This window comes from Rhinopithecus bieti, unplaced genomic scaffold (assembly GCF_001698545.2).
Source record: "Rhinopithecus bieti isolate Rb0 unplaced genomic scaffold, ASM169854v2 scaffold_14549, whole genome shotgun sequence".
Lineage (NCBI taxonomy): Eukaryota > Metazoa > Chordata > Mammalia > Primates > Cercopithecidae > Rhinopithecus > Rhinopithecus bieti.
Window position 1 is genome coordinate 1408657 of NW_016808027.1, and position 17962 is coordinate 1426618.

The following is a 17962-nucleotide window of genomic DNA, read 5'->3' on the forward strand; positions in this document are numbered from 1 at the left end:
GCTGGTGGTACTTCACACATACAACTCATTTAAAATTTAGTGGGCTTTCTATGTATCTGATAATAGTCTATTCCATACTCCAAATGACACAATTGTTTTGTGACATCTCTCTAGATTTTATTACTGGTATTTCTGAATTGGGCTTCTGTGGGATCTCACTCTTAAGTTTCCAAGAAGTATTTTTTGTCTAGAGGTCAACTAGACATCACTTTAATTCTTGCAGCGGTCTTTATAAAGTGCCACTATGAAACACAGATTACTGTTTTTCCAGCCTCTAGTAATAATTTCCCATCATTTCCCCAGACTCACTATGTTTGCTTGCCATTTTCCCAGTTTCCAGCCACTCCCAGTTTCAAAGCCAATGTCACAAATTTTAGGGTTTTGTTAAAGGCCTAACATCTCACTTTCAGACACCAATTTCTGTAGCAGTCGACTTTTGCTGCAAAACAAATTACCCCAACACTTAGTGGCTTAAAACAGCAGCTATTTATATATCTCACTGTTGTGTGGGTTAGCAGTTTTGACCGAGGTCAGCTGGGTATTTCTTCTGGTCTTAAGGGAGTCCGCCTATCTGTTGGTGGTCAGCTGCCAAGTTGACTGGGTGCTGGTTTATTTCCGATGGCCGCGGCTGGGTTGGCTAAGTACTGCTGCACACGATCTCTCACATTCCAACAGGCTAGCCCAGGGTATTCGCTGGGTGCCTGGGCAGAGCCCCAAAAGAGACAGCCAAAGCATGCAAGGCCTCTGGACATCTAGGCTCAGAATTGATGCACTGTTCCCTCTGTTGCAATTTATTGGCAAAAGAAAATAATAAGAACTTCCCAGGTTCAAGCAGGAGATACAAAGTCATATAGCAAAGGGTGTGGATACGGAGAGAAATAAGGATCATGGCTATTTTTACAATTTGCCATACCTCCTCAGAGGCTACCCTCATCACAAAGTGGGAGGCCATCCTTCCCTTCCAAATTTTATCTTTATGTGACATATGTACATATCAAAAATATATAGTTTTTTCCCCCTGTGAGTTCTATATGTTTTAAATGAGCGATTTCACACATACTACATAATTTATGCAGTATAAATGTAAGACGTAAAGAATAGGGTGCCTTTGTACCTACCACCCAGGGAAAGAAATGCCATTTCATCAATATATTTTAAACTCCCTGTATGCCCCTCCCAACCTAATATTCACTTCTTACCTGGACTATGCAGTTGCTTCCTGTCTTACCTCCTTCCATCAGCTCTACCTACTGAAGCCAGCATGATCCTAAAAAACAAAAATCGAATGATTCCTGTGCTTAAAACTATTCAGGTGTTTCCCATTGACCTTAGAATAAAATCTAAATTTATTTATAGAGTAGGCCCTTCGCCATCTGGCTCCTGTTTACACTTCATGCCTCGTTTTTGCCATTCATCCCTCAATGTGCTATGCTTATTCTCAAAACAGATCATTGAGATTTTGCCAAAGAAAGTGGCTTCCATAGTTCCATGAACTTCCTCTTTCGGAGCATGTGTCACTCTTGTTATTGGCTGTTTGCTTCTCTGTCTTCACTCTTAACTTGTCCCCACCTGGCTCTGAGGGTGAGGATCCCGACTGACTCCACTGCTGTATCCCTCTGGGGCCAAGCACAGCAGCTGGCACCCAGGATGCTCAGTAATAGTTGAATGGATGGATGAATGCTAGGCTCTGAGGACAAAGAGAAGCTTCACAAAAATGTCCTAGCCTATGTGAAGAACAGATATATTGAATTAATAAATCGATCACTCTGCTAAGCCAACAGCAAATGTAGGACTAGGGTGGTGGATTTGAGTTGGCTTGTAAGTTCCACTAGGGGTCACTGTGGCAATGCCTCGGAGTCTCTCTTAAAAAATCATGTTATTTCCATGGAAAGACCCTACCTACTTTGAATGGAAATGTGATTTTTCAAAGGTGGGATTGGTTTTCTTTTGTGTTTTCATAAGCTCCCCATTCACTCCACTGGAGAGAGCTGTATGTGAGCCACCTGTGAGTCTGAAGGACTTAGTAACCCCTGCTGGTGCCCACTTTATGCCTGTAGTGATTCTTCAACTTGGAACCACCGTAACAGCTTTCACAAACATGATTTAATTTATCTTCCACATCAGCTGTTGGCAGCCAGGATAGAGACTGTTATTATTTCCATCTTAAAAATGATATTTCTAGAACATTAAGTAATTTTCCCAGGGAATCACAACTGGTACCTACCTAAGCAGCAACTTGAATCTGGGTCTTTCGAATACAAATGTATTTGTTCACTAAAAATATATTGAGTTCCAGGCTTTGTAAAAGATGATAGAGATGCAAAGACATGCCCCCCAAACTTAATGTCTTAGAAGCAAAGACTGTCAAAGCGGAAAGGAACTTTGAAGATCACCTAATGAAGTGTTCTCAACTCGGATGTGTGTAAGAATCACCTCAAGAGCCTGTTAAAAATGCAGATTTCCTGGAGTTTGCCTGTCCTTCACCCTCTTACAGTCCAATTCAATGAATCTGGGTGGACCTTGGAATCTGAATTTTTCATAAGAACAGCCACATTTACCTGAATAATTCTGATGCAAATAGGCTGTGGGCCACACTGAGAAACATTGATCTATTGGTTTCATCCTTTCATAATATAAAGGAAAAACTGAGGTGATGTGAGTCCCTGGAAATGTTCCAGGGAGTAAAATATTTCACGTAAAAGGGAGGCTAACCCAGGAACTGATAATGAGCAACGTGAAGTAATGATGCAATGGAAAGAGCACTCAACTGAGAGCTGGGGACCCTGGGTTTACCATCTTGCAGCTGAGTCACTTCATTTCCATAAGCTGGTTTTCTCAACTGTAAAATGCAGGACAATACATACTTCATAGACTTATTGTGAGGACAGGCAATTCAAAAGATTTGGAAGAGGACTGGCACTAGGGACACTTGGTAAAGAGATTAACAGGATTGTTTTGAATGCTCTTTCTACTCTATTTGTCTATTCTCTTATTTTTATTTTTATTTTCTTGGCTGGGCGCGGTGGCTCATGCCTGTAATCCTAACACTTTGGGAGGCTGAGGTGGGTGGATTGCCTGAGCTCAGGAGTTCAAAACCAGCCTGGGCAACACAGTGAAACCCTGTCTCTATTAAAAAATTTAAAAAAAAATTATCTAGGCATGGTGGCAGGCACCTGTAGTCCCAGCTACTTGGGAGGCTGAGGCAGGAGAATTGCTTGAACCTGGCAGGCCAAGGTTGCAGTGAGCTGAGATCACACTACTGCACTCCAAGGCTCCATCTAAAAAAAAAAAAAAACAATTATTTTCTTGAGACAGAGTCTTGCTATCTTGCCCAGGCTGGAGTGCAGTGGCACAGTCATGACTCACTGTAGCCTTGATCTCCCAACTTCCCCAAGCCCAAAAGATCCTCTCTCCTCAGCCTCCCAAGTAGCCCACACCACAGGCATGCACTACCTCTCCTGGCTAATATTTGTATTTTTGTCTATGTTACCCAGGCTGGTCTTGAACTCCTGGGCCTCCCAGTGTGTTGGGATTACAGGCATGAGCCTCCATACCTAACCTATTCTATACTTTTAAACAAGTACCTGCAATTGCCAGGCACTCAGCTAGGAACCATCTCACTTATATGAAGTATATGATCTAGTATAGCAGATAGCCATTAATTATACAAATAAGAAGTAATAATAATAGTTATTATTATTATCATCATTATTATTCTGAGACAAGGTCTCACTCTGTCACCCAGACTAGAGTGCAGTTGTGCAATTCTGGCTCACTGTAGCCTCAACCTCCTGGGCTCAAGCAGTCCTCCCACCTCAGCCTCCTAGCTGGGACTGCATTCACACATCTCCACAACCAGATTATTTTTAACTTTTGTGTGGAGACAGGCTCTCACTGTTGCCCAGGCTGGTCTCGAACTCCTGGCTTCAAGCGATCCTCCTGCCTCAGTTTCCCAAAGTGCTGGGTTTACAGGCGTGAGCCACTGTGCCTGGCCCAAATAAAAAATTGTAATTGTCATATATGCTACCAAGGGAAAATACTGGGTGTGTTTTGAATAATATGAAGACTTGAACCTAGTCTGCAGACAAATAAAATGTCCCTGAGGAAATGACTCAAAGGATGAGTAGGATTTAGTCTGTCAGAAATTCCCCATGAATCAGAAAAGAGCTTGCCAAGAGCAAGAAATGAAAAGACAAAGGCCAGCATGGCTGGAGTGGAGCGAGCAGAGGAGAGTGGCACAAGCTGAAGCTGAGGATGGTTGTTATTTCCAGAGAAGCCCTTCTCTTTCTCTGATAATTCTTTGAAAATCTTGATCTTTTCCTCAACTCTTTTCTGTCAATTTTTTTCCATTTTAATACTCAAAAGCCTTATTATACTAACATTTCCTCAAAGCTAATATACATTTTTCACTATTTTGACATTCAGAAATAGGGATGGTCGAGTAATACAGGTTAAAAAAAACTTCCTATTTAGCAAGTTGTTTCAAACAGGGATGTAAGTTGAGCCCTCACAAACTTACCAGTGCTTGGAAAATACCTATTCTAATGTCATCATGTAATTATTTACACTTGTAGCATAATTTCATTAAATTTTAGTTTGTTTTAGTTAAACTTGGAACACTGCTATTAAAGTGACTTCAACAATTCCTCTCTGATCCAGAAGTAAAACAAAATATTATAGTTAGCAGGTTCTGATTGTGGGGAAGATGAAACAGATACATTCTACCCTGGCAATTGTAAAACCTGGACAGAATACACAGAGCAGGCATTTGAGGACTCTGTCTTCCTGTTACTTGGCCCTGGATACATGCAGTCATGAGAAGTACATAGCAGAATGGGGTAAGTGAAACCTCAGGTTTTCAGTGAGAGGACCTAAAAGGGGAGCCTCAGGGGACTGTAAAGTTTCAAATATCATAGAGAGACAAGCCTGGGAGAGCAATGCTGTAATTCCTGGGTTCACCTCTGAGCTGTGCACGCATGGATCTGATACTAAATAGCATACGGTAGACTTGAGTACTGAGGAATGGGATAAAGGGATAAACCACTATCCAGATCGAAGACTGCCCACTGAGTATGTACAACTGAAAGAGGTCTGAATAGTATTGAAAGGCTTTGAAAACTGAACTGACATTTTAACCACAGCCACAAAGATAGGTCACAGTTTGTGGCCTGTATCCAGCTGGATCACTTGCATGCTAAAATGAAAGTATGAATATTCTCCATAAGATGTAAACAAGATCTAGACATGTATAATATTCAGAATGTTTAGTATTTAATCCAAAATTACTCAGCATACAAAGAACCAAGAAAATCTCAATCTGCATGAGAAAAAACAGCCACCAGATGCCAATGAAGAGAGAACATAAGTGTTGAAATTGTTAAAGACTTTAAGCTAGGCATTATAAAATGCTCCAAGAAGTAAAGGTGAACACTTGAATGGAAAGTATCAACAAACAAATAGAAGACATAAAGAGAAACCAAATGGAAATGTTAGAGCTGAAAGTATAATAGCCAAAATAAAAAATTCACTGATGGACTTAATGGCGGAATACAGATAACATGGGAAAGAGAAAACTTGGGTGAACTTGAAAATAGACCCATAGAAATTATCTAATCCGAATATGAGAAAAAGATTTTTAGAAAATGAGCATGGTGGCTCATGCCTGTAATCTCAACATTTTAGGAAGCCAAGGCGGGAGGATTGCTTGAGCCCAGGAGTCCAAGACCAGTCTGGACAACATAGTAAGACCCTGTGTCTACAAAAAAAGAAAATTATCTGTGTGTGGTAGCATGTGCCTGTGGGTCTAGCTACTCAGGAAGCTTTGCCAGAGCCCAGGAGATCAAGGCTGCAGTGGGCCATGATTGCACCACTACTGCACTCTAGCCTGGGCAACAGAGTGAGACCTTGTAGAAAGAAAAGAAAGAAAGAGAGAAAGAGAGAGACAAAGAGAGAGAAGGAAGGAGGGAGAGAAGGAAGGAGGGAGAGAAGGGAAGGAAGGAAGGAAGGAAGGAAGGAAGAAGGAAGGGAAGGAGGAAGGAAAAAGAAAAGTTAAAGGTCAACTCAGAATTCTTTACATTCAGTGAATATACTTCAGGATAAGAGTAAAATAGTGCATTTCTTAGATGAAGAAAATTAAGAGAATTCTTTGCCAAGGGGACTTGCTCTAAAAAAAGAATTTCTAAAGATATTTACTCCGCAATCAAAAAATTTTCCCCACAGGAAAAAAAAAAAAAAAAAAAAAAAAAGGCCCAGACTTAAATGACTTTCATGGTGATATTTTTCCAAATGTTTAAAGAAAAACTTATTCCAATCCTATACAAATTCACACATAAAAATATAGAAAAGGAGAGAACACTTTCCCACTCATTCTATGAGACCAAAACAGACAAAGATATCAGATAAAAAGAAAACCACAGACCAACATCTCTTGTTAATATAGATACAAAAATCCTCAACAAAATATGAACAAACCAAATCCAGCATCATGGCAAGTGAGATTTATCCCAGGAATGCAAGGTTGGTTCAACATACAAGAATCAATCAATATAACACACCATGTTAAGAAAATAAGGGGTGAAAACCACATGATCACCTCAGCAAAGGTAGAAAATGCATTCTACAGATTAAAAGCATTCAACAAACTAAGAACAGAAGGGAACTTCCTCAACCTGATTAGGGTATTAACAAAAAACCTTCAGCTAACATCATACTTAATGGCAGAAGACTGAAAGCTTTTCCCCTAAGATCTGAAATAAGACCAAAATGTCTTCTCTTACCATTTCTATTCAACGTTATACTGGAGATTCTAGCCAAGTCATTTTAGCTAAATAAATAAAAAGCATCCAGATTGGAATGGAAGAAGTAATCTATTTTCTGATGTTATGATTGTCTATATGTAAAATCATAAGGAATCCACAAAACACACTATAGACACATTAAATGAGTTTAAAAGGTTACAAGATTTAAGCTCAATATACAAAAATCAATTGTACTTCCATACAGTTACAATGAACAATCTGAAAATAAAATTAAGAAAAAATTTCATTTACAATAGTATTAAAAAACCACACAAAGCCATTTATATGAAATGCCAAGAATAAAAAAAATCCACGTACATGGGAAGTAGATTAGTGGTTGCCGTGAGGGAGTGACTGCTAATGGGTACAGGGTTTCTTTTTTTCTTCTTGTTTTTTTTTGAGACAGAGTGTCACTCTGTCACCCAGGCTGGACTACAGAGATGTGATGTCAGCTCACTGCAACCTCCTTTTCCCAGGTTCGGGTGATTCTCCTGCCTCAGCCTCCCAAGGGGTACAGAGTTTCTTTTTGAGGTAAAGAAAATACTCTAGAATCAGATATTTGTGATGGTTTTGAAACCTTGTGAATATATTAATACTAAAAATCAACTAATTGTACACTAAAGGTAAATTTTATACTATGTGAATTATACTTCAATTTTATAAAGAAGACAATACTTAAGGAATAAATTTAACAAAATTATTATATACAATTTCCTAGCTCTATCTGCTGAAAGAACCTGAGGGCAGCAGCATCCCAGTCACAGTAAGCACACCAGCACCCAAATCTTGGTTTCTGAATACTCTTTTCCGTTAAAAGGAACCAGCACTCCTTGGAGAAATACCTGATTCTGGGACTGAGGCTGGGAAAGAAAGTACAAGATTACCTGCAATAGCTTATAAATAACAAAGTATAGAATGAGAGGAGTAAAGGGGACATATCAAAAGGACACAAGAGCCATATTGAAGGGGTTAGTCAACTTGTGTTGGCCAGGACAACTGCAGAATAATTTGAGCATCAAATAAATTGTTAATTAAAATTCTTTCAATAGCATGTATGAACTCATACATATTGAGATAAATGAATAAGTTAATAACTGGGACAGAAGAGAAAGCTCTATATTACCAGAGAATGCCAATAAGTCATAACAACCTACCAATTAATAAGTAGAAAATACTTTTTCATTAACTTTATGCTGGAGGAACCAGGCATACATAATTTATAGCAAGTACTGAAAATTAACACCACCAGCAATGGGACAAATCAACATACTATGCCTCCTGACATGATGCACTGAGAAGAACAAAGAATTATTCCTGTTGTGTTCCTGCCAAAGTTGCATCTACTCATGAGGAAACATCAGACAGACTCAGATTGAGACATTCCAAAAACTAACTGGCCTGTTATCTTCAAATGTGTCGCGATAGTAGAGAGTAAGCAAAGATTGAGGAACAGTACCAGATTGAAGAACACTAAAGAGATATGACAACAACACAAATAGTCCTGGATAGGATCCTAGATTCACAACACATTTAAATGGTACAATCAAGAAAATTTGAAGAAGGTATGTGAACTCGAAGTATTAGTATTTTGTCAATGTTAGTTTCCTAATATTGGTGGTTATATTGTGGTTTTGTAGAAGGTCTCTAAGAATCTTATGGGTGTACCTTATATTTCAACCAGGAAAAAGAAATGCTTCTAAGAATCTTAGGGCTGGCTGGGCATGGTGGCTCACACCTGTAATCCCAGCACTTTGGGAGGCCAAGGTAGGGGGATCACTTGAGGCCAGGAGTTCAACACCAGCCTGGGCAACATGGTGAAACCCTGTCTCTACAAAAAATACAAAAACGAGCTGGGCATGGTGGCATGTGCCTGTAGTCCCGGCTACTCAGGAGGCTGAGGCAGGAGGATCACTTGAGCCTGGGAGTTCAAGGCTATAGTGAGTCATGATCATGCCACTGCACTCCAATCTGGCAACAGAGCAAGACCCTATCTCTAAAAAAATAAAAAGACTTTTAAGACTGTTGTACCACCACCCTGAGTCCCAGCCCAAGTGAGAGAAGGGCACTTCTTGGGAAGAAATATAGATATGGTTTTTGTCTAATGGAAAGAACTCCAGTAAAATTTATAGGAAATCCTCAAAGGTTTTAAGATAATTTTATCAATAGAAGTACTGCCCATTTGGGCTAAAGAGATAGAGACAATACAAAACAGATACCTTTGGGTTCCTTTATCAGTTTCCTAATGTTGCTGAAACAAATGACCACAAACACAGTGGCTTAAAACAACACATATATTGTCTTGCAGTCCTGGAGTTCAGAAGTCTGAAATGGGTTTTACTGGACTAAAATCAACGTGTCAGCACGTCTCTGTTCCTTTTGGAGGCACTAGAGGAGAATCTGTTTCCTTGCCTTTCCAGCTTCTAGAAGCTGTTCACAATCCTTGACTGGTGGCCTCTTCTTCCATCTTTAAAGTCAGCAATATGGTGTTAAATATCTTTAAATCTTTCTGACTTTGCTTCCATTGTCACATTTCTTTCTATGACATTTAAGGACCCTCATGATTGCATTGGGACTACCAAGATAAACCAGCATAATCCTCCAATGTCAAGATCGTTAACCTAATCACATCTGTAAAGTCTCTTGTGCCATGTAAGGTAACACAGTCATGGGTTTTGGGAATCAACACATGCATATCTTTGGAGGGAGGGCGTGATTCTGCCTACCACAGTCCCTATTCTTCTATGGTCAGAGCAGCTTCTATGGGAAGGCTACTCAGTTGGAAAGAGTTTGTGCAAAGTAGGAGCCTTGAAGCTTAATCTTCAAAACCTTCTGGGTAAATCTGCCTGTTAGTGATTAAGAATATGGAATGAGGATCCACATGACCTGGATTCAAGTCCCTTCTCTACCACTTACTATGTATGTTGATTGAGTTGATGTTACAGATTGGGTTCTCTAGAAACAGAGGCTCAGATGGAGTTTGAGGTGCAAGATGTTTATTAGAGATCAACATCTATGAAAGGGAAAGGAAGCAAGAAAGGGCAGAGGAAGAAGTCAAAGAGGCTTGATGAAGCCTTAATCAAGGTGGCAGGTGTGCTGGAGCTAGTATTGCCTGTAAGAATTGTCTCACGAAGGACCAAAATGGCTAGGCCTTGATTCCCTCACCTTGCTCCGTTGCTGGGTTAGGGTTGCCCCAGGAAGGAAATTTCCCTAGGCAAGACTGCTCTCTGTTGTAGGATAGACCCTAAAGCAGCTGACCTCTGGAGACTCTTCTGCAGCTTCCTACAGCTTTCTTCACATTCCCTGCAGCTGTGCAGCAATTCTTTGAAGGGGGATCTGTGTGGTACATCTCCATGTCTACACAAGCAGTGGTGTGCTGGAGCTGGCTCACCCCAGCTCACAAGAATTGATTGTTAGCATCTTTATCCAACCGCAGTCAGTGATGAAATATTCTTATGTTGAAATCAGCCACTGTGGGAGAATTGACACCAAAGAAATTGGCAAATGCCACAAATCAGAACTTTAATTTTTTTCTTAGAGAGCTGGTTTACCAGCACACCTCAAATGTGGTCCACAAGTGATTAACATTGAGTAGGTTATTGATTGTCCCTACAACTCAGTCTTCTCATTGGTAAAGTGGGGCTAACAATGCTATAAGAATACTACTACTACCTAGGCTGTAAGGTCAGCATGAGAATTAAATGAGTTAATATATATAAAATACTCTGGATAGCAATTAAATGAGTTAATATATGTAAAATATTCTGGATGGCCCCTGCCACACAGGAAACAGTAAGTATTAACTGCTGTGTTTACTATTGCCATTGTTATTACAATTATTGCCACCTTAAAAACTTCCACTGGATTTTCATAGAGGAAAAGCACCTAAATTTCTTAGTATGGCATGCAAAGGCCCTTCGCAGTCTGATAGTTTCAAGCACAAGGAACTTCTCATCATTTCTGGAACTCAAACTGTTTTCTACCTCCAAACCTTGTCACGCACAGGTACCTTCTGCCAGGAAAGCCCACTCCTCCCTTGCCTATCAACTTCTGATTTTCTTCATCCTTTTGAACCAGCACACATTATCTCCTCTCTGAAGCCCTCTCCACCCCCTAGATGAGGGTTCCTTCTTCAGTGTTGCCATTGCACGTTGCACAACCCTCAGTTACTCTGACAGCACTTTATTGTGATTACTTGTTTACATATCTGTCTCCTCCTTTGAGTCCAGGATTGGATCTGCTATTTCTCTGTGTAGTCAGCACATTAACATAGGTGCTAATAAATATTTGTTGAATGAATGAACATTGCCTGGGAAATGATTAAGAAGGGGGAATAGAGTAAGTAGCCTAGTAGGCTATAATAATAGCAATATTTTTGTTTGCCTAAGTGACTCTAGGTATATTGTGTAAAGCAGTGACATCAGGACCTCAGAGTTTCAGGTTCTGTAAGTCCTAGATTTGTCATACACTCACATCCTGACAGAGTCCTATTCATCCTTCAGATGGCTCAGATGTCACGCCCTCTGTGAGGGTTTTCCTGCCCGCTGCCCTCTTGCCGCTCTTTGCCTGCAGCTATTCACACACGCAACATTGGCTCTTCTGTGGGGATCCAGTGGTGTTTGTGTATTCCCACTCCATGGTACAGAGGGGCGGATATTTTAGGGATGCTGTCAGCATGGTGTTAACAATATTTGGGGATGGTCACAGCCTTAGACCTGTGAATTCATCGCTCACCCCGCCCCCGCCTCAGTTTCTCCTAGTGTGATGGGCACAGTGGAAACACCTTCACAGGGTCGCGATTTAGTGGAGGGCGGCTGACACTGATGTTGCAGGAAGCCCCCACGCATTCCGAGGAGCTGAGGGCTAGAGAGCGAGGTGAGGCGTTGAAACAAGGAAGGAGGCAGGGGGCGTGGGGCGAGACTGGGCGGCGGAGGGGACTGACCGGGGCCAGGGGGCGTGGCCTGAGCCGGGAGGGGGCGGGGAAAGGGGCGGGGCTGGCCAGGGCAAGAGCGGCTGGCGCTGCGAGGCCAGGACTGTCTGAGAACTGCGCTAGCGCTGGCGATGGGTCCAGGGGCGCGGCTGGCGGCGCTGCTGGCGGTGCTGGCGCTCGGGACAGGAGACCCAGAAAGGGCTGCGGCGCGGGGCGACACGTTCTCGGCGCTGACCAGCGTGGCGCGCGCCCTAGGGCCCGAACGCCGGCTGCTGGGGCTGCTGAGGCGGTACCTGCGCGGGGAGGAGGCGCGGCTGCGGGACCTGACTAGGTGAGGGCACGGCGAGTGGGAGCGACCGAGGGGCCTCAGTGGGAGACACTGTGCAGCAGCGTGGGGTGACTCAGGTTGAGTATGACCCCAGGCTCATTGTCATGCTGCGTGGGACCCCAGACCCACTGTCGCACCGTGCGACTGAGACATTGTGGCGTGGGGTGGGGAGTGGCTCTGAGGGCCAGTGTGACCCCCCAGACCCATTGTCACACTGTGTGGGACCCCGACACTCCGTGACATGAGGTGTTGGCGAGGGTTGGGTCACACTGTGTGGGACTGCAGATTCCATAACACACACGGTGGCACCCCCCCATATCCAGCGTCACACAGTGAAATTGAGACACTGTGGAAGAGCGGGGTGGGGTGACTCTAGGACCTCACAATGTGCTGTGCGAAGCTGTGTGATCCCCAGGCCCTGTGTCACACTGACACAGACTCAGTGGACGGTGCTGTGACAGAGACACTGTGAGAGTGAGATGGAGAGAATATGGTGACGCTTTAGCTATGCAAGTATTGACCTTTCAAGGGGCGATCGTGAAACACCGCATGACCTAGTGAGCTGATGTTTAGTGTTAGGAGTCAGATGACAGTTTTCACCATATGTGAGATTTACATGTCATTGGCACTGGATGGGCACGACGCTGTGGATATCATACTCTGCATGTGAGTGATGCTGAGTAACTGTACAGGTCGCTATATGAATAATGCTTCAGTTCATTAATTCATAGAACACATATTTTTGAGTGCCTACTAAGAGCCAGGCAGTGTTCCAGGTAGTGGGGATAAAATGGTGAACAAGAGCCAACTCTGCCCTCAAGGAGTTCGGGTCTGTAGCACCATGACTGTGAATCACAGATGTCCACTACCCTCTATGTCTTCAGTTCTTCCTTCTCCTTACACATGTAGAAGCTCTCTAAATACTAAATAAATGATAACTGAGATGTTATATGTGTGTCAACATATTTGATATCAAAAAAGCACTGTGAAAAAACATACTTGATGCAGAAGATACTAAGTATAGCACACAGCAGCGGATGCTCAGCTAATATTGTTTTGATATACAATCAACAAACTCTAGTGCTACACACTGTGGCATAAAAGATTGTTAGACTTGGGATACTGAGGCACCATAGTCACGTATCAACTTTGGCAGTGTCCAACTGAGAAAAATGAAAGATAAATGATTGTATATGATACCATCTGTATGAATATGTGCTGCGCCTTCTCTGCTTGGGACATCAAGAAGCCTACAACACTGACAGAGTGGTTATGACCACGTCACTATTTGGATATATTAATATTGTACTTATATCACGTGACGACCTTCTCATTGAGCTAAGATGGCACAATGCACCGCTTTTAAAACTTTGCGTGAGTGTATGTGATAGTAATACTGATTCTGGGGTGACATGAGAAGAAGGTATATGGAATGGGGAGTGACTCTGAGGTCCAGTGTGACCCCCAAACCCATTGTCACCCTGTGCAAAACTTTGAGACCCCATGACTGTGAGAGAGAGCTATGTAGAAGAAAATACATTTTGTGGGTGGAAAGTATTTGTGAGAGATCTGGTTAATAGTGACTGAATGAGCTAATTTGGTGCTTGTCCTTAAGTATGTGGCTTGCATATAAACAGCTTGAAATAGTGTGACAATGTACAATATAAGTATGTATTAATTTTAACAATAAATGAAGATCATTTCAATAATTATTGTCACTTTTTGGTATAGCATAGTTGTCTAGTATTCTATGGGTCCATGCTGACTGAGCCAAATGTTTTCTTTTTGTTCATAGCCCAGAGTCATTGGAGTCCAAGTTTATTGGTGGAAATAGGAAAGACTTTTTTCTGCTTGATTTCAGAGGCCAGCATGCTCCCTGCTACCCATGCTTGTTTTCATACCAGTAATCTCTTTCTTTGGGTAGCTCAGATGGAGACGGGAATGGGGGTTCAGAATCCCTGTGCTGGTCTTTCAGGTTACATTCTCAGAAGAGAGCACTCAAAGCCTTTTGGCCAAAGCAGCTGGCCAACCCTACTCCGCCATGCTGGTCTCTTTCACTGTCTTTCCACCATTATCATTGCCACAACTTTGTCGCAGCAGGAGGTCTCATACAAACCGTATTTCATTTGATTCTCTCTCACACACAGTGCTTTGAAATAGATTTGTATTACACTGTTAACTGTTGAGAAATCAGTTAAAACTCAGGAAAACTAAAGTCTAATTGCTTATTCAAGATTGTATTAATAAATCTAACAGGTAGCAAATCAGGACTAGGACACAGTTGTTTTGACTGTTTATCCAACTTTTTTCCTATTATGCTATGTTATCCCTACCACTTCTTTTATCTGTTATACCAAGACATAGACCAAGCCCCTAACTAACTGAGGTTTTACTAGTGGCCACAGTACATGGTGGTGAACGGTAAATTCAGGAGTTTAACAGACCTCTCTTTGAATCATTGGCTCTGATCTGGGACAAGTTACTTTACCTCTTTGAGCTTTAGTTTCCTAATCTTTAAAATGATGATAAAAATAGTACCTATCACCATAGGGTTGTTGAAGGATTAAGAGTACCATGTAAAAGTATTTATCATTGTGCCTGGCATGTAACAATTGCTGGACAAATGCTAAGCCTTTATGCTTATTATTTTATTTTATTTTATTTTATTTTATTTTATTTTAAGACCAACTAGTGAAACTAGGCCCTACTTTTGGCTCTAAGGATTAACTAGGATTGTGACAGCCTAGATAAAAAACAAATCAGAAAAGTTCCCGATTATTTTCTCAGGTGACTTATGAACATTTAATTTTGTAGTTTAGTTTGATATTTTGAAGACTGGCATTCTATCATTCTCTTCTCTAGCGACTGCTCTAAAACCCAGTGAAATGTTTGCTTTTTAAGAGACAGGGTCTTGCTCTGTCACCCAGGCTAGAGTGCAGCAGCTCTATCATAGCTTGCTGTAACCTCAAACCTGTGGCTCAAGTGATCCTCCTGCCTGAGCCTACCAAGTAACTAGGACTACGGGTGCGCACCACCATGCGCACCATGCCTGGCTGGGGTTTTTTTGTTTTTGTTTTTGTTTGGTTTGGTTTGGTTTGGTTTGGTAGAGACGGGGTCTTACTTTCTTGCCCAGACTGGTCTTGAACTCCTGGCCTGAAGTGATTGATCCTCCCTCCTCGTACTCCCAAAGTGTTGGGATTGCAAGCATGAGCTACCACGCCCAGCCTTTATGTTTGCTTTTTAAAACAAGGATTTTGGCAGTTCTTGCTAATTTTTCTATACTCCCAATCTGGTGATTTTATGTAACTTGAGAGGCTGTTTCCAAGGCTCGGTTGAGATAGAAAAATGCAATATTCTTGAGGTTGGAATTACTCCCTACTCCAAGTTAATGAATAAAAATTATACTTGTTATAGTATATATGGTTATATGCCAGTATGGTACGTATACTAGTTATGTATATAAAGAGAGTTTACCCTAGCTTTTGTTGTTGCTGTTTTTGTAATTTAAAACACCACCAAGAGTGAAAGAGAAGTGTCAGCAGCAATTTTTTTCTGTGCTAAGGATTAAGCATTAAGAATGTCCCAGAAGAACTGAGGCAAAACCATTTCTGAATTCCAAAGGCAAAACATATTGAAGTGAAATAGCCCATGTATTGTGGTTGGATAACCTGCCCAGGCTATGTTTAATGCAGGGATTGGGTTGCAAATTTTATGTGCAGATTCTTGAAGGAAAGGATCTGATTTTCCATTCTCAGCAGTATTTGTCAAAGCAAAAAGACATTTAGGAAACCCTGAGGTTTGAATTCAGCATCCAGTAACTCAGTTTCCAGACTCTGGAAACCGCTGTGTGCTCAGAGGCTGGGCTAGGGCCAACTTTTGAATTCTAAGTCAACCTCAGTTATCAATTGAGAGATTTTTTTCTTTGTGTGACAGAAAAGTGGCATATCTAAACACTGGACTGAATTGATGTGCTGCAATAGAGATCAAACCCTGACCTAAACAAATCAACCCCAAAATGCAAGGAGGGGTGCTAAGAAAACAAGGAAGTAGACAGCACATTTGATTTGATGCATGACTTGGGGCAAATATTCGCCTCTCTGCTTTACCATTTTACCTTTGTGCCTCAGTTTCCTCTGATTCCTGTTAAACATTAGTCCTCAAGCTAATGAGGAATCTGTTTATTCAGTTGTGGAAGGGGTGATCAGAAGAAATAACAGAATGTGCATGCTGAAAAGATCCATATAAATCTTCTAGACTAGACCAGTTCTTTCATTTTATGGATGAGGAAACTGAGTGATAGTTGGAGGCTGGGTCAGAATAAGTCTCGGGTCTTCCCCCAGCTCCTTCCTATCCAGCTGTCTTATACAATCACTGCCCTCTCAGCCTCAGTTGTTCCTGGACACCTACTCTTTAAGCTGGACTCAAGCCCAAGTCTCCGCTTGTTAAGTTTTTTCATCTAGCAGTGGAATATCTTTCCCTAAGTAGTTCCATGTGGAGCCAAAGCAGGAAACAATGGGTAGTAAAGTTCCCACACCCTGGAGGCTGGTTTCATTTCAAAACCCTAGAGCTTCAGCTCACAGACTGCCTTGTCTTTGGGATCAGAGACACCCTGGGACTTGACAGGCTTCCCATTTCCCACTGGGAGACCCAGGTCCAGATTCTTGTTCCTTAGTTTATGTTGAATTGAACATTCGGCTCCTTGGAAGCCTCAAGACCGTCGTCTTCTATTTCAGGCTTCATTTCATAGTTAAGGACCTCACTCTTTAGAAATCCTCAGATCGGACTCTGCTGCAAGGGGTTGAAATCCTATCACCCTGCCACTTCCTCTATTTTTCACTTTCATCTCTGTCTCCTCGCAGAAGTTCCCCACTCTTGCCAAAGGACTCATAGTCTCCTGTGCGCTTGCACACGTTCATTTTTTTTCACTTTGCACAAACTCTTTTTTCTTCTACTTCCATTCTTGTTATACTGTTTTTGAAGTTAATAATTTTAAAATGAGGGGGAAAACTCTTGGAGAGCAGGAATAGTACCCTTAATGTGTCCTGTTATAGATAATAAATTTCAGGAATATAAATTCCATTAATTAACCATAGTATACCAGCATCTTTTGCCTATGTGAACATTGTTGAAGGACACTGGAGAAGGGAAATTAACTAGAAAGATGATCACTTCAGGCCCTATCATTTCTGCCCTTTTCTGCAATTGTTGCCAAGCTAGAAAGGTTGCAAGTGTGCTGGACAATCCCACCTCTTATTCCGCTTTACAGTCATCACCACTTCCTAAACTCCTTCCTTGAACCCAGTCCATTCTCCGTCGCTGTCGTGGTTCAGACTCTCCTTGTCTTGTGCTTGCAGTTTTGAAGTGGCCTCCTCCCCACCCTCTCTCACATTTATATATGTGAACAAGTCATAGTTTTAACAGTACCACTCTCACTTAAAGCCTTCTCTAACCTTCTCTGGCCGAATTAATCATCCCCTCTCTGTCTTCCCCACCAAGCCTTGTTCTTAAATCTGTTATTGCATCTGTAATGTAATTATTTGTATATTCCTTACTCACTAAACTGTGGATCCTTGAGACCAAGATTATTTCCTTATTCAGAATTTTGTCCTTAGCTCTTAGGAGAGTATTCTTCATTCATTCTTTCATAGAAATATGTATTGAATTTAGGTATAGAGTGATGAGAAAAAAAGTTATTTTCTTATCCATGAAATCCTTGAGTATTGGACCCCATCTTGCCTTTGTATCCTTAGAATCTCGCATGGAGTCTGACATCTAGCAAATAACTAGTGTAGATTGACTTACTACAAATATATCTCAAGCCTCTGTGCCTTTGTACACTAATGGTTCCTGTTGGCTTGAAAAATACTCTTCTTCTCTTCTTTGTTCTAGCTCCTTAAGAAACCATATAGC

At 41.6% G+C, this 17962-nt stretch overlaps 1 protein-coding gene and 1 long non-coding RNA gene across 12 annotated transcripts in view; one reads left to right on the forward strand and one right to left on the reverse strand.

Annotated features, from left to right (window-relative positions):
* Positions 1–519: 519 nt before the first annotated feature.
* LOC108537623 (uncharacterized) lies at positions 520–12158 on the reverse strand. Of its 2 annotated transcripts, none has more exons than XR_001887866.1 (4): positions 12018–12158; positions 9960–10265; positions 1200–1267; positions 520–781 (listed from the first exon to the last, which is right to left on the reverse strand). It is a non-coding gene; the product is annotated as an uncharacterized LOC108537623 (long non-coding RNA). The 2 variants fall into 2 exon arrangements; XR_001887867.1 differs by lacking the exon at positions 12018–12158 and adding an exon at positions 11268–11677.
* P4HA3 (prolyl 4-hydroxylase subunit alpha 3) overlaps positions 11801–17962 on the forward strand; it is a 45210-nt gene continuing 39048 nt past the window's right edge. For 9 of the 10 annotated variants that reach the window (XR_001887865.1, XR_001887864.1, XM_017885228.1 and 6 more), the window contains exon 1: positions 11801–12055. Coding sequence is in view for 8 of the 10 variants with exons in the window: in XM_017885228.1 (XP_017740717.1) it covers positions 11856–12055 (200 nt within the window). In the remaining 2 variants the exon portion in view is untranslated. Of the gene's footprint in view, positions 12056–12333; positions 12719–17962 lie in introns of those variants that run through there. The other variant, XM_017885227.1, reaches the window with a different exon arrangement.